The sequence below is a fragment of the Lissotriton helveticus genome, chromosome 1_1 (genome assembly GCF_964261635.1).
Source record: "Lissotriton helveticus chromosome 1_1, aLisHel1.1, whole genome shotgun sequence".
In the NCBI taxonomy this organism is placed as follows: Eukaryota; Metazoa; Chordata; class Amphibia; order Caudata; family Salamandridae; genus Lissotriton; species Lissotriton helveticus.
The window spans coordinates 1,281,190,121-1,281,214,734 of NC_136057.1; the positions used below are offsets into that span (position 1 = coordinate 1,281,190,121).

Here is a 24,614-nt window from a genome sequence, read left to right on the forward strand (position 1 = left end):
ACCCACCAGTCGTATTCCAGATGGAGGGCCTCTCTGGTCCAGGGGGCTGGAAGCCACACCAGAGGGAGCAGGGAAGAAACCAAAGAGTCGGGTCATGGCCTTTTGGAACTCTTTGACATGTTTCAGAGTGGGGTATGGCCCTAGAACCTCAGGTTGTGCTAGAACAAGTTGCGAGATAGGGTCAGACGTCGATCGACTTTGTAAGCGAGATCAAGATGTATGGTGCCACCATGTACTTTCTCGGAAAATTTGAGTAGCGTGAAGGGGCTTTGTCCCGCTTAGATTTCATGTGTGTGAGCTACGACTTGCCCGACGACGTTGATCAAGTTGAAGACCTAGCTCTGGAATGGCTTCTGTGACTTCTGGATCTGGAACGGGATTGATCTTTCAACTTGGATTGGTCTAATCGTGGAGTCTTTCGGTGCATGGCGATGTAAACTTTTGCCTAGTAGTCTCGTATGGACTTCAGGTTCAACGGCATGCAATGACTGCAGGACTTATGGTTGTGTTTCGACCTCCGGTACCACAGTCAGACTCAATGATGATCTGTCCCAGACATTTATTTCTGACAGTCCTTACAGGGTTTTAAATCTGTTGTTTTGGGAGGTGACATTTCCCTTGCACAATGAAACTTTTACAGGACCTAAGGATTTCAAAAAGACTAGAGGTAGTTCAGGATCTGCGTCTGGTGGTACGGAAAGAAAGTATCTGCTATCAGCGCGTAGAAGTGGTGCCTATATATAATCCACACATTTCTCGAGTGGAACAGCATCAGTGCTTAACGCACTGTGCCACTTTCTGGCATGGAGAGGTATTGCTAAAAACATTCCAGATCCAGCCCGATGCCAGGGGAATATTCAAAAGGTGAGGAATCTGCAGCTAGAAGTCTCTATCAAAAATATCATTACAGAACGTAAATAACTTTTTCTCCTGATAGGCACCTCATTACACAGGTTTCTCATCTTAAGAATGATTCCATAAAGAAAGCCCTCCAAAAGGTAGGACTGAGTAGTGCAGATTAACAAAGGAAGTGATGCAACAGAAACCTGGCAAAGTATGTCAAAGTGCTTGCGCTGTGGGGCGAGAATATTTAGCAAAAGTATGTAACAATGATCATGGTGCAGCTCAGCAGATGTCAAATCACCAGCACTCTGGTGAAAGCATTGGAAGCAGCCATGGCCCTGGTGGAGTTGGCATAAATGCTAGATGCAGGGTCTTTCTTGCCCATGCAATAGCAGATTCAAATATAAAGGATAATATAAGGTGAAATGGTACACTTGTTTGCAAAAAGTCTGATCATATAATCTGTCCTATCATGTGTGGTCTAAGTAGTAAGACACTGCATGTCCAGGTAGTGAATAGCTTAATTTACTATTCCAACTCCAGTCCCCGTGGATAGTAGGGAAGGTGTTGGATAGTAAATTAAACCTATTCCCTATCCTAGAGCGCCCCCAGCGCTATGTGTTGTAATAGTTTGCGTTGTAAAAGTTGCGTTGTAATGGTAGTTCGTTGTAAAAGTTTCGTTGTAAAGGTTGTATACCCCCTGCTGGGCAAAAGCCAGTGCAGATCTTAGTCGCACCAACGAACAGACTTTTTCCAGCTACCCATATAAAAGGATTTTTTTCTGGGTTTCCTGGTAGCCACGTGGACTCTTGTAACCTTAGGTAGGAAGCCAAAGGGCTATTTGACATCACTCAATATCCATGCATGGAAGTGAAACAGTTGGAGATTGGGATGAAGGACCTAGTCACCCCAATTTAAGAGCATGTCCATCCTGTGTGGGAGGGTGCAGATACTCAACAGATTTGTGTACCAAAGTCTCCTCACCCATTCCTGGGTGATGAATACCATCTGTGCTTGTTCTTCCCACACCTTAACAATACAAATAACAAGGTGGTCCTAAAGGCAATGACTATTGTCAAAAGGCAGTAGAACGAAATTGTATCATATCTATGATCAAATAAATGAATCTTTATATGAGAGAGACAAATAGATACCAGAAAGAAAACAATTTTCTTGGAGGAAATCTTTCCACATTTAATATTTTCTTTTCAGAACAAATCAATAATATATACATATATTAGAAAAAAAAAATTCGCTGGTTGCTCAAAAAGCAGAGCATAGAAAAGTGTACATAAGAGTGCTCTCATGAAAACAGGAAAATGAAACCATCAGAGAGATAACCATTTTCCGTAATTCTTAACATAAACACTGGCTGGTGTAACTTAAAAATGTAAATGAAAACCAGTGTGGTAGGCCTGTTTGGAAAACAATTTCTCTTTCTTATAGTCCATACTAGGGGATAGTGGTCATGGAGTTTGGATTAACCATCCAAGCCGGGCTAGTAAATCAATCCAGGCAAAATGGTTAAATCAAACATAATGTACTTGTACAGCGAACATCCTATACTTAACCCTTTCCGTGCTGATGACGGAACCGCTCCGTCATCAGCCGCGGTGGCGCTGTGCTGATGACGGAGCGGTTCCGTCATGGCCCGCCCGACGTGTCTGCGCGGCGCGTTCTATTAAGCGGGCGGGGCCATGACGGAACCGCTCCGTCATGAGCACAGCTCAACCACGGCCGGTGACGTAGCGGTTCCGTCACCAGCATGGGCGCGCCGCGCGGCCCCCCGCCCCCTTAGCGCTGCGGCGGAATAGCCGCCGCAGCGATGAGGTTAAGTATGCAAAAGTGCTCTCATATGTAATAGTAAAGAAAAGGACAGCTCTGTGAAATAAAGTGTTTGCCAAGGGTAAGACAACCTGGACAAGCAGGGAGGCCAGTAGATATTGCAGTTTATCCGGTTTCTAATTTTATAATGTAGCCACCACGAGCCGTATTATACATGCAGTGCATTTTCCTTCATTGTGCTGGGCGCACCTTTAATGTGCTGGCGATTTATGTGCGCCAGCACTATTGGTAATACAGAAGGAGTTGCAAAAGGGTCTGCGGCCCCTTCTGTAATACCAAAGTCCCCCCAGGGGTACACAAAGCTGGTGCAAATGCCTCTTGAGCCCCAGGGGCACTTGTATAATAAAGTCCTAGATGTATATCTGTCTCTTTCTCATCTGTTTTACATCAAACGCCACTTGTTTTACTTTTATTCTTGGCTGAAAAACGGACACAGAGCTAGCAGACCAGACTCTGGGCCTCTCGACCCAACTGAGAAGCAAATAATCAGTTATTGGGGAAGTGTCAATGTGTCAAAGCCCAGCTTCCCCCTCCACCTCCAAAAAAGCGACACCCATGATCAGCACGAATTAGCGTACGTTTTTCAAAGAAATTGTTTTATAGAATCAGTTGTTTAAAGAGGTGGGCGTACGTCTGATGGGGAGAGAAGGTGACACAGGTTGCATCATTTTGTAAGATGCAGGGTGTGAAAACAGTGAAAGCAAGGTCATACAATGAGAAGTGCCTCTTCCTGAAATATTACACGTTGCGGTTCCCAAACACTACAAGTTGAGACGTCCTTCTGTCTTGCACATGCTGCAAGCCCCCAAGACAAGTTCAGCACTTACCATAGGAAAGCCGCATCTCCATGTGTTTTGCCAGTGCCCCCACAACAGATTCTGCACCAGGCACCGGTTCATCGTCAAGTAAGCCGAACCTGATGAATTAAAAACGTTTTAGTGTTAGAAAATATCTTAACAAGAAGTTAGTTTAAAGGAATTTATGCATTTATAGGTCTGTTAGTCTGCTATTTAAGCCCATTGGTTTTTCTAATTTGGGACGGCCTTTGATCATGAGAACCAGTGGTTGAAGTGTAAATATAAATGTGCGGGTACTCGCTATATCAGAGTACCACTTTGCTCCTTAGAAGTGCCTGTCCCCCCCAACCCCCTAAAATATCGACCCCCTTCTGAGAAGTGCAGGTACATTACCTTTCAAATATAAGAAGTGTAGGTACCTAGTACCCGAGAGCACTTCGCCATTTAAAGCATTAATTAATTATAAATGTTGAACCTTTTTTTCTACAAAAAAATAAAGAATGGGCAGATGTGTATTAGACTACCTGTATGAAAAAACAAATACGACTTTAAGTGCTAAGAACTGAAAAAAAATTCTTTCTGGACGCTAAGGCCTGGTCCATGGCACCATAGTTGGACTCTCTATTTACTATATCCCCTGGGAGAACTCCGAGCCAGGGCATTCCTCTGCTCTCCACAAACAGATTCATGAACATGGCTTCATGCTCATTTTCACAAAAAAAAAAAATCGGTCAAGGTTTTGCCCAATTGCAGCTTTTTGCCTCTCTTACTCATTATTGATTTCTAACAGCTTTGCGAATTTTCAACACAGCCACTGCGCCATTACTTTTGACAAAGTGCACAGTGCGTGGCAACACTAAAACAAGCACATGCAAAGCCAATAGGTCTTGCCTATACAAGAGCTATTGGCTTTTCCAATATATTTTAGCCATGTTGTACACCAGTGTGGCTGCTGTTCAGCATGGCTAAAAGTTAGGGGGTAAAGGTGTGGCGTGTCAAAGTGGAACAGAGTGGATAGTTATGGAGTATCATGGAGGAAGTGGAGTAGAGTGGCAGAGTGGAGTGGAGTAGTGTAGGAGAGTGGAAAGGCAAAGGGGTAGAGTGGAGAGGCATAGAGTGTCTGAGTGGAGTAGCGCAGTGGAATAGAGTGTCATAGAACAGAGTGAAGTAAAGTGCCATTGAATGGCATAGTGTGAGTTGCGTGGAGCGTCGCAGAGTGGAGTAGTGTTGTAGAGTGGCACAGAGTGTTGTAGAGTGGAGTGGCATACAATGTAGTAGTGTGGCCTAGAGTGAAGAGAAGTAACGTACAGTGGCGCAGAGTAGCCTGGTGTAGAGTGCACTGGTTTTGCGTAAAGTGGTGCAGAGTACATTGGCGTACAATGTAGTGACATACAGTAGAGTGGCAAAAGTACACTTGAGTAGAGTAGAGTGGTGCAGAGTAGATTGCAGTGGCGTAGGGTAGATTGTTTCAGAGTACAGTTGAGTGGAGTGGGGCAGGGTATAGAGTGCAGAGGTGTAGAGTGGCATAGAGTGCTGTGGCATAGAGTACTGTAGTGCAGAGTGGAGTGAAGTGGTGCAGAATAGATTAGAGTGGCATGGAGTGATGTAGAGTGTAGTGTCATAGATTGGCATGCAGTAGTGTTGTAGAGCAGAGTGTCAGAGTGCAGTGGAGTGGCGCCGAGTGGACTACATGGCGTAAATTATAGTGGCGTAAAGTGGAGTGGTGCAGGGTAGAGCAGAGTGGAACAGGGTAGAGTGGCGTGGCATAGAGTGGTGGCAGGGAGTACACTGGTGGAGAGTGCAGTGGCATAGAGTGGAGTGGTGGAGAGTAAAATGAAGTGGCCTAGACTGGAGTGGTGTGGGGTGCAGTGGCAAATAGTCCAGTGGGGCATAGTGGCGTGAGGTAGAGTGCATTGGCATTGAATAGCTCACTTTGCCACTGGATTTAAGCTAGCCAGGTTGATGAGGGGTGTTACCCTGAAACCGTTCCCAGGATGCTTGCTTCCAGTCCAGGGAACACCTGGTTTGGCAGTTCAGGCTGGCCTGTACCATGAGGAACAAGTCAAGACTGATTTGCATATGGCTGGGTCTAAACTGGGGTGGCAAAGTGAGCTAAATTACGATGATGGATTCAACCCAGATCTGTGACTGGGGGTGAGTCTCAGCGCTCCGTCTATCATCTCTTTGTGTTTGCATTGAATAGAGTGGTGCAGAGTAGGGAGGCACAGAGTAAAGTGGTATACAATGCAGAAGTACACAGTAGATTAGAATGACATTAGGTGCACTGGCATAGAATGAATCACAATTGCGTAGAACAGAGTGGTGCAGAGTAGAGTGCAGTAGCATACAGGACAGTGGTGCAGCATAGAGTGGTTCAGAGTAGAGGGGCACAGAGTTCAGTGGCAGAGAGTGGAGAGTTATAGAGTGCAGTGGTGTGCAGTAGGGTGGAAGAGTGCACTGGTGTACAGTGCAGTGGTGCAGAGTAAAGTGACAGAGTGCAATGGGTAGAGTAGAGTGGTAAAGAGTGCAGTTGAGTACAGTAGTGTTGTAGTAGAGTATAGTGGTGTAAAGTACAGTGGGGCAGAGTAGATTGTCAGAGTGCAGTGGCGCAGAGTGTATTGGTTTTGCATAAAGTGGTATAGAATGCATTGGCATAGAATGCAAAGGTGTAGAATAGAGTGGAGTGGAATGGTGCAGGGTAGATTGCAGTGGCATAGAGCGGAGGGATGTAGAGCGGAAAGGCATAGAGCGGAATAGAGTGGTGTAGAGTACAGTAGCGTAAAATAGATTGTTTCAGAGTAGAGTACAGTAGCGTAGAGTGCAGGATAGATTATAGTGGCTTACAGTGGATTGGCGTAAAGTGCAGTGGTAGTGAGCAGAGTGACGTAGAGCATAGAGGCATACAGTGCATTGGTGTAGAGTGCAGTGGAATGGCATAGAGTGGTTCAGGATAGAGTGCAGTCGAGCATAGAAGAATGACAGAGTTCAGTGGCGGAGGGTGAAGTGATGCAGAGTAGAGTGGGGTTGAGTGAAGTGGCGTACAGTGGAGTGGTGCAGGGTAGAATGCAGTGGCATAGAGGGGAGTGATGCAGAGTGTAGTGGTGTAAAGTGTAGTGGCATAGAGTGGCACAGAGTTCAGTGGCAGATTGCAGTGTCGCAGAGTACACGGTCAGAGTGCAAATGTGTATTGTAGATGGCGTAGAGTGCATTGGTGTGGAGTGTAGTGGCATAGAGTGGTGCAGAGTAGAGTGGCTTAGTGAGCAGTGGCATAGAGTACAGTGGGGCAGAGTAGAATAGAGTGGCGTAGAGTACAAAGGCATAGAGTGTAGTGGCGTATCGTGCAGTGGCCTGTCGTATTACAGAGTGTAGTGTCGCAGAGTGGAGTAGAGCAGCCTAGAGTATAGTGGAATTGAGTGCAGTGGTCCAGAGTAGACTGGTGTAGAGTAAAGTGGCATAGAGTGCACTGGTTTTGAGTAAAGGGGTGCAGAGTACATTGGCGTAGAGTACAGTGGTGTGGAGTACAGTGGAACTGAGTGCAGTAAGGCCGAGTGCAGTGGTGCAGAGTGTAGTGGTGGAGTGTGGTGGTGTAAAGTGGCAAAGAGTTCAGGGGCAGAGTGCAGTGTTGCAGAATAGACTGTCAAAGGGCATATGTGTATAGCAGATGGGGGAGAGTGCATTGTTGTAGAGTGTAGTGTTGTATAGTGCAGTGGCCTCTAGTATTGCAGAGTGGAGTAGAGTGGCCTAGAGTATAGAGGTATAGAGTACAGTGTTGCAGAGTAGATTCGCATAGAGTAAAGTGGCATAAAGTGCACTGGTTTTGAGTAAAGTGGCATAGAGTACAGTGGCGCAGAGTACAGTGGCGCAGAGTACAGTGGCGCAGAGTACAGTGGCGCAGAGTACAGTGGCGCAGAGTACAATGGCGCAGAGTACAGTGGCGCAGAGTACAGTGGCACAGAGTACAGTGGCACAGAGTACAGTGGCACAGAGTACAGTGGCACTGAGTGCAGTGGCACTGAGTGCAGTGGCACTGAGTGCAGTGGCGTAGAGCAGATTGTTGTAGAGTGGAGTGGTGCATGGTAGAGTAGATTGGCACAGAGTAGAGTGGAGTAGAGTGGCATTGAGTGAAGTGGCGTACAGTGGAGTGGTGCAGGGTAGAATGCAGTGGCATAGAGGGGAGTGATGCAGAGTGTAGTGGTCTAAAGTGTAGTGGCGTAGAGTGGCACAGAGTTCAGTGGCAGATTGCAGTGTCGCAGAGTACACGGTCAGAGTGCAAATGTGTATTGTAGATGGCGTAGAGTGCATTGGTGTGGAGTGCAGTGGCATAGAGTGGTGCAGAGTAGAGTGGCTTAGTGAGCAGTGGCATAGAGTACAGTGGGGCAGAGTAGAATAGAGTGGCGTAGAGTACAAAGGCATAGAGTGTAGTGGCGTATCGTGCAGTGGCCTGTCGTATTGCAGAGTGTAGTGTCGCAGAGTGGAGTAGAGCAGCCTAGAGTATAGTGGAATTGAGTGCAGTGGTCCAGAGTAGACTGGTGTAGCGTAAAGTGGCATAGAGTGCACTGGTTTTGAGTAAAGGGGTGCAGAGTACATTGGCGTAGAGTACAGTGGTGTGGAGTACAGTGGAACTGAGTGCAGTAAGGCCGAGTGCAGTGGTGCAGAGTGTAGTGGTGGAGTGTGGTGGTGTAAAGTGGCAAAGAGTTCAGGGGCAGAGTGCAGTGTTGCAGAATAGACTGTCAGAGGGCATATGTGTATAGCAGATGGGGGAGAGTGCATTGTTGTAGAGTGTAGTGTTGTATAGTGCAGTGGCCTCTAGTATTGCAGAGTGGAGTAGAGTGGCCTAGAGTATAGAGGTATAGAGTACAGTGTTGCAGAGTAGATTCGCATAGAGTAAAGTGGCATAAAGTGCACTGGTTTTGAGTAAAGTGGCATAGAGTAAAGTGGCATAGAGTACAGTGGCGCAGAGTACAGTGGCGCAGAGTACAGTGGCGCAGAGTACAGTGGCGCAGAGTACAGTGGCGCAGAGTACAGTGGCGCAGAGTACAGTGGCGCAGAGTACAGTGGCGTAGAGTACAATGGCGCAGAGTACAATGGCGCAGAGTACAGTGGCGCAGAGTACAGTGGCGCAGAGTACAGTGGCGCAGAGTACAGTGGCGTAGAGTACAATGGCGCAGAGTACAATGGCGCAGAGTACAGTGGCGCAGAGTACAGTGGCGCAGAGTACAGTGGCACTGAGTGCAGTGGCGTTGAGCAGATTGTTTCAGAGTAGAGTGGAGTGGTGCATGGTAGAGTAGATTGGCACAGAGTAGGGTGGTGTAGACTGGCATCGAGTGCAGAGTAGAGTTCATTGGCATAGAGTAGAGTGTTGTAGAGTAAAAAGGCGTAGAGTGAAGTGGCATAAAGTGAGAGTGAAGTGGTACAGAATAAGGTGCAGTGACCCAGTGTGGAGTGGCGAGGAGTGGCATAGTGTGGAGTGGTGCAAAGTAAACTACAATGGCGTGGAGTGGTGCAGAATAGAGTGGAGCAGTGACAACACATCTTCAATTGAAATGACCATTACATTTGCACAGAAATACAGTTTTACTAATAGAAGTATGCACCAGACAAAAGATAATGTGTGGGAATGTCATCACCTAGTGTATTGGTTTGTTTGGATTGTATTGAAATATCCGTTTCCTCTCAATTCAAAAGAGTAACCCTTTCAAGCCAAAAGGGACAGGGACAATTAAACCATAAACAAAGAATATTTCCCTTTTGTGCTCCCCCTTTATATACGTAAACCGTCTATGTCTATTGATCCCCAGTCAGAATACATTAAATGGAGTACTCCATATATATTATTAAGACATAAAACCATATAGGAGCCTCCACAATGTGAAAAAATTTATGTTTATTGTAATTATTCCATTAAATATAAAAATGCCCACTCTACATATGCAAAACAATACAATTTAAAAACTTTTTAAAACATAAAAGGGATGAAAATATCATCTTAGTACATTCATTTACAGTATTGAATAAACAAACTCCCTTTTCTTTGTAGACACAATTTACATATCCCACATTTTAGCAAACATACAAAAGTATTAAAAACAGTTACAGAAATCGCTATACGATAAAATCCTATCACAACAAGTCCTTATACATAAACATTTTGTCAACACAGCATTTCGGAGGTTCTTGAGTTCTATCCCTTGCCCTTCTCAGGACAGATGTATTTATATACAAAATTTCACACAGTAAAGCAATTGTTTCTTTGTCATTGTTCTTTACACTCATCACTCAGAAGTGGTCTTGCGGGGATAAGAATACAGTTGCCTCCGGTATTTGTATATCTATTTCTGAATAGAGGGAAGTGATTTATTCACTGATCCTATTCGGTACCAAGGTGTAGTGTCTTCTAAATCATATCAATATTATCACACTCTCTTTAGAGTAATAGCACCCCTTCATGAAGATTATAAAGGACCTCCAAAATAGTGAGGAAACCTCATACATAGTATCTTTCTACACTGTTGTATCTCTGGTCATTTCTGATTCAATGTATACATACCGGCCATATCCCTGTCATCCAATTTCCATAAATGGTCCAGGAGACATTCATATTTGGTTTTATGTATCAATAATATGTATGGAGTACTCTAGGGCATTGTGACTTAAAATATTTGTTTCCACCACACTTCAGAATTATCAAAAATGTGCTTCATTTGTGCTTTTCTAATCCTGAGAGATTCTGAAATATCTGCACAGTTAATTTACAGACATTTAGCATTTTTTTTTGTGCTAGAAAACAATTTAAATTCACCTAAATCTTCTCACTCTGAAGTCAGAGTTAGAAAAGTAAAGACCAGGCTCCCTGGAAGACAGAGCCTGACATTTGAAATCTGCCTTTGAATGCATAGCAAATGTGACAAGAACAAGGTTTAAAGGCCTGTTGAGCTCGCTAACAGCACATGTGTTTTTGGCTGTCTTTCTATGTTCTTTGTATATATATGTCATGTTAACCCTGCGGACCTTTGTGTTTGATTACAGGGTTAATCCAGCAGCTTCAACGCAAGGGGCTTGATTAATACACCTGTATGGTTAAGTCATATATAATTACCGAACATATGTGCATGTCCATTTTGTTTTTATGATGCCAGTCTCCCTATCGTGGCACACAGTTTTTATAACTGACACATTGTTTGCAGGCCCCACTTATTTTACGGTATTCCAATAGCATGATTTCACTTTGATATTTAGCTGTTCTCACAGTTTACAAAACACCAGACAATCGCCCATTTATTACAAATGTGTTTGATATAAACAGTATGCAAGAAATCCTGCATATAGCATGTTTCATATTAGTCTATCCTCCTGTGACTTCAAACCATTGTGTTTGTCTTTGTCCACAAGTTCGGTGTTTCTGGTACTTTCGTACCGCTTCCAGACAGGGAAGTAGCCTACCCAGTTGCATGCAAATACATGCGCAAGCCATTTTTAGATCGAACCTAGTGCAGCGCGCATGCGTTGTTCTGGAAAATGACTTCTTGGAATCGCTCTGGGCTTTCCACACGCCCGTGCGTTTTTAGTTTTTGACATTATTTTCAATGGTCTTTGCGTGTGTTTTTCTAAAAAAGACATCACGCAAGTGAGCAAAGGCGTCTGCATGTATCTGCCCACGGCCTACGGTTACGAGCAGGGGCGTGCTGTGTGCCATCTATTCGGCTTCGGATTTCAAAGGCTTCGTGTTGCGTTCACTTTGTGGCTGCGGCCGGGCACTGTTTTCTGCAAACAGCGCTTGTTAATTACAGTGTTCGCCGCACTTGTCTACCTTTCTCAATTTCTTGCATTCGGCTATTGACTCTGAGTGTCACAAATCATTATAGAACAGGATGGTATGCGTGTGTGTTCCTCGCACAACCAGAAATAGAGTTTTCCTGCGCTGCAGCGAGCCTGGTTTATTTTAAAGTACCAACAGTTGGGGTTACCGTCCTTGCACTAGCAACGCCGCTGGTTAAACATGGATTTCGCAGCGCAGATTTTGCCCAAACCAAAGGTCAAAAGCAGCACTTTCTTGTTGTGAAGCCTAACTTTTAATATGACATTCCGTGTAACGTCATTGACGTTGTTTATTTAGGGAGTCTCCTTCAGTTTACTTCATGTTAAAAGCATGTTACAGCATCTACTGTCAGCCTCTCGCTAGACAGGACTGCCCGTTCCTCTCTGGCACTTGTCTACCCCTTCAGACTCCAAAGAGACCACATTCGTAGTACACATCAAGGCTGCCTTGAAGGTCATTTCCTTACAACTGGGAGACAAATATCTTGGATGTTTGTACACCGGATGGACATGCGAGGTCAAAACATATCTGCAAGGATGGGAAAAGACACAAGAGAAAGATGCGCACCCTGGACAATGACACTTACTGACACGCCTGGCTCACTCTAGTCCTAGCGCCCGACAGAAAACCCCTAGCTAATCATTCACAAGGCGCCTCTGATCCGCGCTGCCTTCCTGACCACAAAGACTGCCAACTAATACAAACCGCTGCTTGCTGTGATTTGCAGTTTCTGCTCTCGCTGAAGCAAGCAGCACTGGCAAAAATCCCAAAGTAAACAGAAAACAGTACTTAGTTGCATTTTTATAGTTAGCACCAATCTGAATTCCTGCAGGTAAGTGTCCTATTGCGCTGGGTGACCTGCCGGTCCCCGGATTATGACTGCTCGCTCTCTGTCCACCCTGATGTGTGCCTGTCCCACCCTGGATGCGACAGGGGAGGGCAGGATGAGCAGGTGCCTCTTAGGTTTCTCGCACTGCACTGGGAGGATTTCCTGTCCGGAGCGGGGAGTGGAGAGAGGCAGGCAAGCGCTGCCAGAGTCACACGGAGCAGGCTGCACGACTCAGCTGCTGCCTGTCAGCTGTGCAGTGCGAGCCCGCGGCACGCAGCCCTCCCTCCACAGCAAGGCAGGCAGCGGGGCAGCTGCTCTTACGCAGCAACGGGCCCCGGCCGGCTCTCCCAGGGCACAGAGCTCATCGCTCCTCTGCAGTCTGCAGCGTCTACTCCAGTCTCTCGCATGTGGGAGCAGGAAGGGACATGCTATTGAGCGCAGTGTCGTAGCAAGGGTTTCACGGGCCCCAGTGCAAGCAGGTAAATGGCCTCCCTATCCCTTGCTCCCACAAGTGCTTTTGCCAAATTGATTATTTCAATTTATATCGCAGCGCTAGATTGCCTGATTGTTGATTAATTAATTGCCTATCTGAAACATATCGTAGCGCTAGATTGCCAAAGTGCGCTTTTACGATCTTTCCAATTGTGCTGTGCTGCCTGCTGTTTTCATCTGTGCCTGATTGTACCATTGCATCGCGTTATTTCTATTTGTGCCCCAATCCTGTGTCGCTTTAGACTTGCAGCCATTTTGTTGTTGTTGTTGTGCTTCCTGCCCGGATCTCCACCCCGCACCCGCCTCCCAGCTGCTCCTCCCTCCCACTGATACAGAAAGATCTGCTCTCCCATAGCAGCGCTGTGACCGTCCTGATCCTTTCAGAAGCGGTCGCTCCTCACACTGCTCCCTGCTCTGCCTGACCGCCTGGTATCGTAGCGCTATACCGCCAGACTGCAATCCGCTACCTTGCCTTCCTCCCACAAGTGCTTTTGCCAAATTGATTATTTCAATTTATATCGCAGCGCTAGATTGCCTGATTGTTGATTAATTAATTGCCTATCTGAAACATATCGTAGCGCTAGATTGCCAAAGTGAGCTTTTACGATCTTTCCAATTGTGCTGTGCTGCCTGCTGTTTTCATCTGTGCCTGATTGTACCATTGCATCGCGTTATTTCTGTTTGTGCCCCAATCCTGTGTTGCTTTTGGCTTGCAGCCATTTTGTTGTTGTTGTTGTGCTTCCTGCCCGGATCTCCACCCCGCACCCGCCTCCCAGCTGCTCCTCCCTCGCCCCTCCCCCTCCACATATGACAGATGCTTCTGTGCGCAGCGGTCGCGCCCCATGCGCGCCAAAGGTAAGCCCGTCTACGCCCGTCCACGCCTGGACCGCGCCCAGCGCCAGACCCCCTGTCCCCCGCAAAATCCACTCCACCCGCTTATCTTACGACGCCGCCACCCTCTCTGCACTCAACCCCGGCCGTCTCCCAGACTGCTACCAAGCCGCCCCAGGACACACCCACGGACCCTTCGCCTGCCACTCCTGCAAGTTCGACTGCATCTGGACCAACACCAAACCCACAAACTCCAAACAGAGCCCCAGCACTAACCACCTGAAATGCATCCTGCTCAACACCCGCTCGGTCCACAGACATGCCATCGAACTCTGGAACCTACTTGATACTACTTCGCCGGACGTCGCCTTCCTTACAGAAACCTGGATGAACGCGTCATCAGCGCCCGACATCGCCATAGCCATCCCGGAAGGCTACAAGATCATCCGAAAAGACCAAAACAACCAAACAGGAGGAGGCATCGCCATCGTCCATAAGCACACCATCCGCATCACGACCAATACCGACGATATCCTCGCTACCGCCGAACACCTTCACTTCCAGATTCACACCGACCACAAGACCACACTCAGAGGCACCCTCATCTACAGACCACCAGGACCTCGTACACAATTCAGTGAAGATATCTCTGACTTCATCAGCCCACATGCCCTCCCCTCCGAGAACTACATCCTTCTGGGAGACCTCAACTTCCACCTGGAAAAGAAAAACGACTGCAATATCACCACCCTTCTGGACAACCTCGCCAATCTCGGACTCAAACAACTTGTTGACACCCCCACCCACCTTGCCGGACACACGCTCGACCCCATCTTCACCTCCAGCAAGCACATCTCCTTCCATCACACCACAGCTCTCCATTGGACGGACCACAGCTGCGTCCACTTCAACTACAAAAAGACCACGACCCACAACCAGCCACAACCAATTCCCCGAAGAAACTGGAACAAAATCACCGCCAACCAACTCCTCACATCGCTTCACCAAAACCCTCCTGACAAATCATCAGACCCAAACCAAGCAGCCACCAACATCACACAATGGATCACCAACAGCGCCAACAAACTTGCACCTTTGAAAAACCATCAAATCAAACAAGGTAGCAAAAAAGCCCCCTGGTTCAACGACAACCTTAAAAAATCCAAGAAGCTCTGTCGTTCCCTCGAGAAAGCCTGGAGAAAAAACCCAACCACTGACAACCTGGCCTCCTTCAAGAACGCCACCCGCAAACACCACCAACTCATCCGATCCACAAAAAAATCAGCATTCAAGGATCGACTCGACATCAACGCCCAAAACAGCAAGGAACTATTCAACATCGTCAAAGAATTCACCAACCCCACCGCCGGCACCAACGACATCACTCCCTCCCAAGACCTCTGCGACTCTCTATCCTCATTCTTCCACAACAAAATCGCCGACATACATAACAGCTTCAAAATCCAGCCCGAAGACCAGCCCACTCCACCCACCCCCGACCCAAAACCGCACTCCAACAACCTTCACGCCTGGAACCCAATCACCACCGAAGACACCATCCGCCTGATGAACTCCATACACTCAGGATCGCCAACCGACCCATGTCCCCACCACATTTTCAACAAAGCAGACTCGATCATCGCACCCCATCTCCGCGATGTCATCAACTGTTCCTTCAACTCCGCTACCTTCCCGGAAAGCTGGAAACATGCCGAACTCAGCGCGCTTCTGAAGAAACCCACAGCAGACCCCACTGAACTTAAGAACTACCGCCCCATCTCGCTCCTTCCATTCCCTGCCAAAGTCATTGAGAAAGCTGTCAACAGTCAGCTCGCCGCCTTCCTTGAATCCAACAAATCCCTTGACCCCTCACAGTCCGGCTTCCGAGCCAAACACAGCACCGAAACCGCCCTCATCGCAGCAACTGATGACATACGCACTCTATTGGACAACGGAGAAACAGTCGCCCTCATCCTACTTGACCTCTCCGCAGCCTTCAACACAGTCTGTCACAGCACCCTCATACAACGCCTCAGCAACGTCGGAATACAAGGAAAAGCATTGGATTGGATCACCTCGTTCCTCGCCGGAAGAACCCAAAGAGTCCGCCTACCCCCTTTTAGATCTGAAGCCACCGAAGTCATCTGCGGCGTACCTCAAGGATCATCACTCAGCCCCACCCTCTTCAACGTTTACATGAGTCCCCTCGCATCCATCGCACGCCAACACAACCTCAACATTATCTCCTACGCAGACGACACTCAGTTGATCCTCTCTCTCACCAAAGACCCAAACACCGCCAAAACCAACCTACACGAAGGGATGAAAGAAGTAGCCGGATGGATGAAGAACAGCCGCTTAAAACTAAACTCGGACAAAACGGAAGTCCTCACCTTAGGCTCTTCCCCTTCTGCCTGGGACGACTCTTGGTGGCCACCTGCCCTGGTAACCGCACCCATACCTACAAACCACGCACGTAACCTGGGTTTCATCCTGGACTCCTCCCTCTCGATGTCCAGACAAGCCAACGCCGTCTCATCATCATGCTTCAACATCCTACGCATGCTCAAAAAAGTCTTCCGCTGAATCCCCACCGAAACAAGAAAGACGGTCACTCACGCACTAGTCACCAGCCGACTGGATTACGGAAACACCCTTTACGCCGGAACCTCAGCCAAACTACAGAAAAAACTCCAACGCATCCAAAACGCCTCAGCCAGACTCATATTGGACATCCCTCGTCAAGCTCACATTTCCGGTCACCTGAAAGACCTCCACTGGCTCCCCGTCAACAAGAGAATAACGTTCCGTCTCCTCACCCACGCACACAAAGCCCTCTACGACCTAGGACCCGAATGCCTCAACAAGCGACTGTCCTTCTACACCCCCACCCGCCAACTACGATCGTCCAATCAAGCCCTCGCCGCTATCCCGCGCATCCATAGATCCACTATGGGGGGAAGATCCTTCTCCTACCTTGCGGCCAGGACCTGGAATTCTCTCCCCACCCACCTTCGCCTTACTCAGGACCACCTCTTCTTCAGAAAGCAACTTAAAACTTGGATATTCGATAAGTAATAGCACCCCCCCTCCCAAGCGCCTTGAGACCCTCTGGGTGAGTAGTGCGCTATATAAATTTCTGAACTTGAACTTGAACTATCCACAGTGAGAGTGGTTGACGACAGCAATGATTTGGGTGCACTGAGCTTCTTTCACCCTGGTACCCGGTGCCACTGCACCTGCTGCACTGATGATACCTACTCCCTGGTTCTGCATCCCTATCGAAAGATATGGCTTGAAAGCTCTTCTCCGTGCAATACGGTGTGTACACAATATATGGAATCTGAGTGGAAAGTTGCGACTCCCCAAAGGTTATTTCCAATTTTACACGTTACGTATTCCTCTCAACCTGCTGGTGATTTGAAGTGTTTTGAAAACGACACCATTGAAGTTAAGCGCTGGGGCAATCATTGTGTTCTTCTAGCAGGATGGTCGCTCAAGGTACATGGATGGACGTGACCCTAATGAGGGAGTTTAGAGGAATATTCACTCATTCTGCCCCACTGTGTAGGTACTACTTGTGCGTCTACGGCAAGCGAGCACTCACGCACTTCATCTATACACCACAGATCTCTTTTCAGGCTGAAAGCTTCGCTCATCTCTACAGCTGCAGTGATATTTTCACTAGTCGGATCCTGCATGCGGTCATCTAGCAGCATTCAGCAGCGTTAATTGAAACTCGGAAATGTAGTCCCACACTAGAGGTGGCTACGGAATATATCAAGATTTAGAGCCTTGGCATATTGATTCCAGCCCCAGCCAGCTGCTAGTAAATCAGCCAGAAGGCGCTGCTTTTCCCAGAATTTTAATCATGACCCCTCAATCTGTGTACAAATTTCTCCAAAGCTCAGTATTTATGAACTACGTGCACGGGTTACTAATTTTCGTATAGGGAGCAGAGCATATAGTTGTACTTCTGAATGTGCCTCTTTCAGTATTGTATTGTATTGTATTGTATTGATCTTTCTGAAAACGCATTATTTCTTTGTTTCAACATTATTATTTCCCCCTTTACATATTACGCTATGATGTGTTAGAGCTGTTTGTACAGCATCCATGGTGCCAGTGTTGTAGCTACTCAGCACTATTGGAGGTCTTGGTGCCTCCTAAATTGTGGCCCAGATTCACTAACACATTGTGCAGGGTTTGCGTTACTGTTCTGGATACATGTCAACACTCCCAGTTACTGTCCTCGGTAGTGATCAATGACTAAAAGTTCGCAAAACACGTAATCCTAAAAAAAGAAAGAAAAAAAGCCCTGCACCCCACTTTTCAAAAAGTGCACCTTGCACAGACCTTTCTCGTGAAACTCTTCAAGAAAACGCTTCTTTTCTGTCCTACAATTATCTTATGAAAACACACTGGTTCTGGAACTCCTTGCTGCAGCTGCATAATGCCCCTTCTGTCTGGACAGGAGTGTCTGTCAATGAGATCTATGAAGTTTGTCTTACGTGAGATTATGTGAAACACTGCTCACAAGTACCCAGCTTCCAGTGCCTGATGCTTTACGTGCACCTTTGCCTCAAGTGCAACCATCCGCCACATGTGCCAATACTTATGGCTAATGCAAAAACAACAATTGATGGACAGAATGCAGAACAATGTCATACATTCACCCCAGTACAGAGATCTGGAGCTAAATCCATCGTTTTTTTGCAGTCCACACCACCCCAGGTCAGACATGGCCATATGCAAATCAGCCTTGACCCTGTGCCTCATGGGAACAGTCCAGCCCGAACTGCCAAGCCATGTCTTTCCTGGACCGGAATCAAGCATCCAAGGACCGGATTCTGGCTATCAGCCGTCATCAGCCTGGATAGCTTGACTCCAGTGGTGTGGAGAGCCTGGGACTCACGTCTGAGCATGCCCATCAACTCGAGGTGACAAATGCAAAACCATTTAGTTATGGCTAAACACTTAAAAGGTCCCAAAGGCGAGACCTATTGGCTATGCCAATGCTTGTTGTTTATGGAGTCATAGAATCGTAGTGGGGCAGTGACATTTGTTTTTGTTCTCCGGAATGCCCAGGACCAATTTTGTCCGTAGGAATATGCCAGAAACATGTTGACAAGCTGAGTGTCATAGGACCATTGTACTCCTTGATTGCCCCTCCCCATAATGATCAGCAATATAATTGTTTTTATAGTGTCTATCCACCCCGCTAATAAAGGGATACATGGGCATGGATGAGTTATTTAACCCCGGGTCACTACATAAAAAAAGAGTATATATACATAGAGCTCCCTGGAATACGGTCAGTTCCATCCTGGGTTTTAGCAGACAGAATGAACCCAATGATGAAGCATGTCACTACTAGAGTGTGTGAGGGTTATATATTTAAAAAGAAAAGCTTTTTCCTCCTCTGAATCTCATGACACCCAACAACGTTATTTCGGGTCTGTGGCTTTCTTTTGCGTTGGCAGGCGAGTACTTCATTTTTTTGAAGTAGGTGTAGCTTACTCCTAAAAAGTGAAATTGTTAGCAAAATGAGTAATCTTTCGCACTTGGCCCACTGAGTTTAAACCACTGTACATGGTGTATAAACTCTGCATGACAATGTTTAAAATAAGTTAAGTAACCCTACGCACTGCACAGTGCTGGCACAGGCCTGTAGACAGCATCTCAAAATCAACTACAGGTTCCAAATAATCCCTCTGATCTTTTCTAATACAAAAGGTTTGGTTAGAGACTTCTTTTCTAGGGCTCCTAATCTGTGTCAAAAAAAAAAAAAATCAACCTTGAAAACTTTGCTTTCCAAATCTTGATAACGAAGACCTGTTCCTAAAGCTCTATTGCTGGCTGTGAACTATCTTTAGTTGAATTTGGTTGTTGTCACTTTTTTTCGCTCTACTTTTTAGGAAAGCGGCTTTAACGGCATACAAGGCTAAAGGTAAAGTAAAAGACATGCGTTGCTATGTGGCAAAGTAAGACGATGCATTAGCTGATGTCCATGCCTGACCTGTAATTCCTCCCGCCCACCTTCCACTGCATTCCTTTGTCATGCTTTTGCGTCCAATCATACCTCACGCTTTCTCTGTAGCACTCAGAAATGATACGGCTCGGCCTTTTTACATGCGTCAATAATATTTTGTGGAATTGTCATAATGTAATTTTGCTCCATTTCCGCAAACAATTATACATTTTCAACGAACGATGTGGAAATTTCATTTTTTAACATAATGCATTTAGGAAGGTGGGGTATATCAAAGATCTAGATAGTAACAAATCCTTACTTTTTAATGTTAAATCATACCACTTCCTCATTTCGAACACAAGTGTGGCTGATTGCCATAACTATCCTTGACCAAAAAGGGACAGTAACCTAGTTTCATAACCAGATTTTGAAAAAAACGCAACAAATAAAAATAAAACCTACCACTCCACGGCTTCTAGATTGCCATCATCTTTTTTCAGTTTATTGTACACAGCTTCCTTCAGACTCGCACCACTGCTAGAAGGAGGAAACCCGTGAAGGTGGCAAAGCAGCTCTCTCTGTAACAAGGAGCAAGATTAACCATTAGTATGGGTGTCACAAGTTAACATTCACACGTAACAGTTCCTATTTAAAATGTCGATCCATAAACTGTCATTTCCCAGTGTACTGGAATTTTGTGTTCATACTAAACCAAATTATTGGCAAAAAATATATATCACATTTATGCAACGTATTTTCTGATGGATTACTATGTGAGGGATAAAGTACCCCCTGCCACACATTATAAGGATATTTCAAGTCACAAAGGAGCTCCCTGACGGTACATAGAAATGGGCTGATGGCCTGATGACTCAGGGCTCCCCACTGCCTGGGCCAGGTTTCCCTCAACCGAGAAAATACATTAGAGCTTTAGGGGAATTACTCAAAATTAAAACAATCTTTCCTTATCTGAATTGCTTATTCGAGCAGACAGGGCTATCAAAAGTGTCATAAAGGGAACTCTGTGTTTTTCATTTAATAAAGCTCAGCCCTTCATTCAGGATTACAACCCCATTGCTAGACGTCTGCTATGTAAGGCCACAACTGCAACTCGTGATCCATGTTTGCCTTTATCCTTATTGGAAACTCACCACTTGAGCAAACAGCCTCCACAAGGAGACAACGCGGAGAGTCTCCATCTGGAAGAATTGGTGTCTGTACTCTAACGAAAAAGAGATCCATTCCTGTACTGTGAAGGGAATGACCCTACAGGATATATGTGCTGATGTGCCATAGTGTCAAATGTAGTAAAAAAAATCTAAGAGGACTCAGAGGTAGATCCATCCCTTCTTTCATCTCGAGTGCATCATCGACCAGAAATGCAGTTTCAAAGCTACAGAGCAAGCGAAGCCCAGATTCTTCGGTTTGGTGGAGCTTGGGTGGTCAATCTGGTGTGGTAGCTAGATGTCCATATTGCCCGCTAGAGATTTGCACCTGACAGGAAGATGGGAGAGGGGGTGGTATTTGGATAATTTGTTGTGGCTTGAGTTTTAGAGGTTTACTAGCATTTAAATAGTTTGCGGTGATAAGGGGAAGGTGTCTGTCACACCAGACGAGCTGACTGTTGAGAATGGGGGTGTCTAGAGAGGGTGGGTTTCTCATTGTTGTAAAATGTAACTTCCATAGAGCTGATGATACTCACAAGGGAAAAGTGATCAGAGGATTGAAAGAATGACAGCTAAAGACTTAAGGGATCCATAAGTGACACTGAAAAACATGTTTAACATTAGAGTTAAATGAGAAAGCAACGCCTCTCTGAAAACTCGAAAACTACAAGTACTAAATATGAATACTATCCTCCTGTTATAGAAATAGTTAGAATTAAAATAAAACAATGAAAGTGTAAGGAAACATAATCTTACCAAATTCTTTGCATAAAAATGTTCTGTAAATAAATACAAAGTGTGTAATGAGCATTAAAAGCATACCCATGTTATAGATGGCGCTTCAGCGGCAAGCATCGGGCAAGGGTCTGCATTGATTAAGCCCAGTTTCACAAATCCACTCATTGCTTTACAAAATCCCTATAATAAGAATAGAGCAGACAGCAAATCAGTAATTAAAAATCATTTAAGACAGTGGTTCTTAACCTTTTGACTTCTGTGGACCCCCACTTTATTATTACTAGAACCTGGGGACCCCCAATAGATCATTTTTGGAATTCGGGGACCCTCACTGAGTACTTACTGGAAGCCGGGGATCCTGGTCTAAGCTTTTACAATAAATGATACCACACACAAGTACACAAGAATACAGAAACACGGATTCATTAAACAAATATTCAAATGATGACATTTTAGTTCATTCACAAATAAATAAATAAAAAATAATTTTTAAAAAATCGAAATTTCAGTTTTAGTGGGAAGGTTGGATTTTTTTTTAATTCAACTGAGGGCAGTCATCATCCATACTATATTCTGTTTGATGCTCTTGCTCTGCTTCCATTAACCAATCTGAGAAAACTAAAAGAAAATTGCCTCCAAATTCCTTCACATTTACAGAAGGTTTTAAAAATTTCAATTGCATTTTTTGTTTATTTATATACACTTTATTAATTTGTTGAAACTATCACATTTTCTAAACAGTCACAGCGACAGCCACCCCCACCCCTAGGTAGGATTTGCGGACACTCATAGGTCCCTGGACCGCATGTTAAGAACCACTGATTTAGACCTCACAAGTAACACTCCAGGTTTTGTTGTCCTATATTTCCAACAATTGTAACACACAGTCGTGCCACAGGTGTGGCAAGCTGATGGGCAAAGAAACAATTACTTGCCTGTAAAGGCGATTTCCCACCACTGCCACCTTTTACAGATAACACATGCATTTGAATATTCCACCAGCCTAGAGACTTCTGTTAAAAAACTCATAAACCATGTTATGCCTTTAAGCAAACACTTGTTGGTCTGATTTTGCCCATCCCATTGCCTAGTCACCCCCTTGTTCATGTTCTGAGCACACCTCGTATGTACTGGCAATATCAAGGACAAACCAATTGAACCGACTTGCATCAGAGGCTCCAGAGTTGTATGTGAATCTACAAAAGATACCCATAATGGAAAACCCCTTGTGAATGTAAGTGGCCTCGGTTATTATAATTATTCACCAATGTATTGATTACAATATGAAGCAGCTGGCCCACGGGAGGCTGGTGAAGAGTTTCAGAATCATCGAAATAGGCTGTGCAACATTTCCCATCGCATCATGCAGTAATGCCCTTACAATAGGCAAACAACGCAGTCAACGAGCCACCTGGAATGGTGAATTTGGCCACTGCTGGAACAGTCCTAAAACCATCAAAATCGGAGTTGTGGGCTAGAGTGCCCTGGCGCTCTCAGTACAGCAGGTTGACAGAGAATTCCCGAATCTTTCTTACCCTCCTAGCGGAGATGACAGCTGCCTGGATGGCTAATATTCTATTGGTCATTCAATGCCGCAAAAGCCTTTGATATGAGACCACCACCGCACCACCGCACCACCATGCTAAGATGGTAATCTTTTTTTTTTTTAGAAAAAGAAATGCCGGCCCTGCAATTCATTTAATATGGCTACTTAATTGAAGCAACAAACCAAACCTATTTTTTGATTTGTGTGGTCTAATTTATTTATACCATTCACTTTTTTATAAATTTCATTAGCTTAAAGCATCAATTGCATGAGAAAAACACTACATTTACACAATACAACATATACATATTTCTTACCACATTAGACAGAAAAACATTCTTTCATTCAATGCACATATAAAAATTCATTAATACGAGAAACATTAATCTTTAGGTGATGTTTTCACAAATAATTTTTGAAAATAAAGCTATTCACAGAAAGGAAATGGAAACGAATTGGCTGCAACAAATACAGATTCCTCAATAATCTGGTTAATACACCGATCAATTAGTTCCTTCCTGCTTTTGCCGACGCGTTTCAAACTTGCTTTTTCATTATACAAGTTCTCATCAGGGCTTTCTCGTTTTAATCGTCTGTAAATTATGTACAAAGAAAATGAGTGAGATATTTTATTCCTCATTTGCATCCCCTATTTAAATTGCCCTCTCCTGCTGAGTCAAAAAAATATATACCTTTTTTGGGTTGACAGCGAGTTTTCAGGGTTCATATATTCTTTTTGGGTCAAGATGGGTGATTTCTAAAAAATGGCAACAATCTCAATTAGGTTATTGACCTGGAGAAGTCAGCCAATGCCTGTACTGCTCAAAACACTCTTGGAAAATACCTGCAAAATGTTGGTCTGTCACTTGACTAGATCTCTCTCCACCCCAGGAGCGCGCAGTTCAAAATTTCATCCCACCCGCCGGGCCGGCGGTGGTCCTGTCTTTATTCCTATGAGGAGGGTCAGAGTAACTAAACTGTTCGTGTATTTTTGTCAAAGCAAAACAACACAGTCCGGCGCCAGGTGCATACCTTTTCCTCGGCGCTCGGTGTGTTTCTCTGCGGCTTCCCCTTTATTCTGAAGACCTCTAGCGTGTATGGCGTTTAATGTTCACGATTCTAGAAAAATGAATAGAACAGTTAGCGGCCGCTAGACTGTTCTATGGAGTTTTACACCCGCCGTGTGCCATTCCGCTTACCTCAGTGGTGTAACTCGCAACACTGTCACTCGCTCTCAGAAAAACAATCCGCTCCAGTCGGAAGACTCATTTGGCCTGAAGGTCGCCATATTTAAAGGAACACGTGATAAATAGTTAAATCACGTGATTAGCTGGAGTTTATGGGATATGTAGTCCTACCGCGGACACAGTCTGCAGATTTAATGCGAATATTGCTATATTCAGACGCATTGATTTAATTATTGGTGTTCGTGCATAAGCGGTGGATTACCACAAGAATGATTCAGGTTGCAGGGGGGTTGGCTACTCAAGATTACACTGGTGGCGCACTGCATAACCATACAGAAGGTCACTCATTTATATTCTTGAATTTTCAGAAATCGAATTTAAACTGGTTTGTAGGCTGTTAAATCGTAATATTAGATATGCCTCTTTCCTCAGTAAGACATCATCCACATCTTTGGCATGTTTGGCATGAGTCATTGTGTAGAGGACCGTCCACTTGAAATCAGTCTCGGTGTGCCCACTATCAATGAAGTGTTGAACCATTGGAGCGGTC

At 45.4% G+C, this 24,614-nt stretch overlaps 1 protein-coding gene across 1 annotated transcript in view; it reads right to left on the minus strand.

Annotated features, from left to right (window-relative positions):
- Positions 1-24,614, minus strand: part of AASS (aminoadipate-semialdehyde synthase) — a 579,454-nt gene that overhangs the window by 21,079 nt on the left and 533,761 nt on the right. The window contains exons 20-22 of the mRNA XM_078680774.1: positions 21,416-21,511; positions 19,890-20,005; positions 3,516-3,604 (exon numbers count right to left, since the gene is read on the minus strand). Coding sequence (XP_078536900.1) covers positions 3,516-3,604; positions 19,890-20,005; positions 21,416-21,511 — 301 coding nt within the window. The remainder of the gene's footprint in view (positions 1-3,515; positions 3,605-19,889; positions 20,006-21,415; positions 21,512-24,614) is intronic.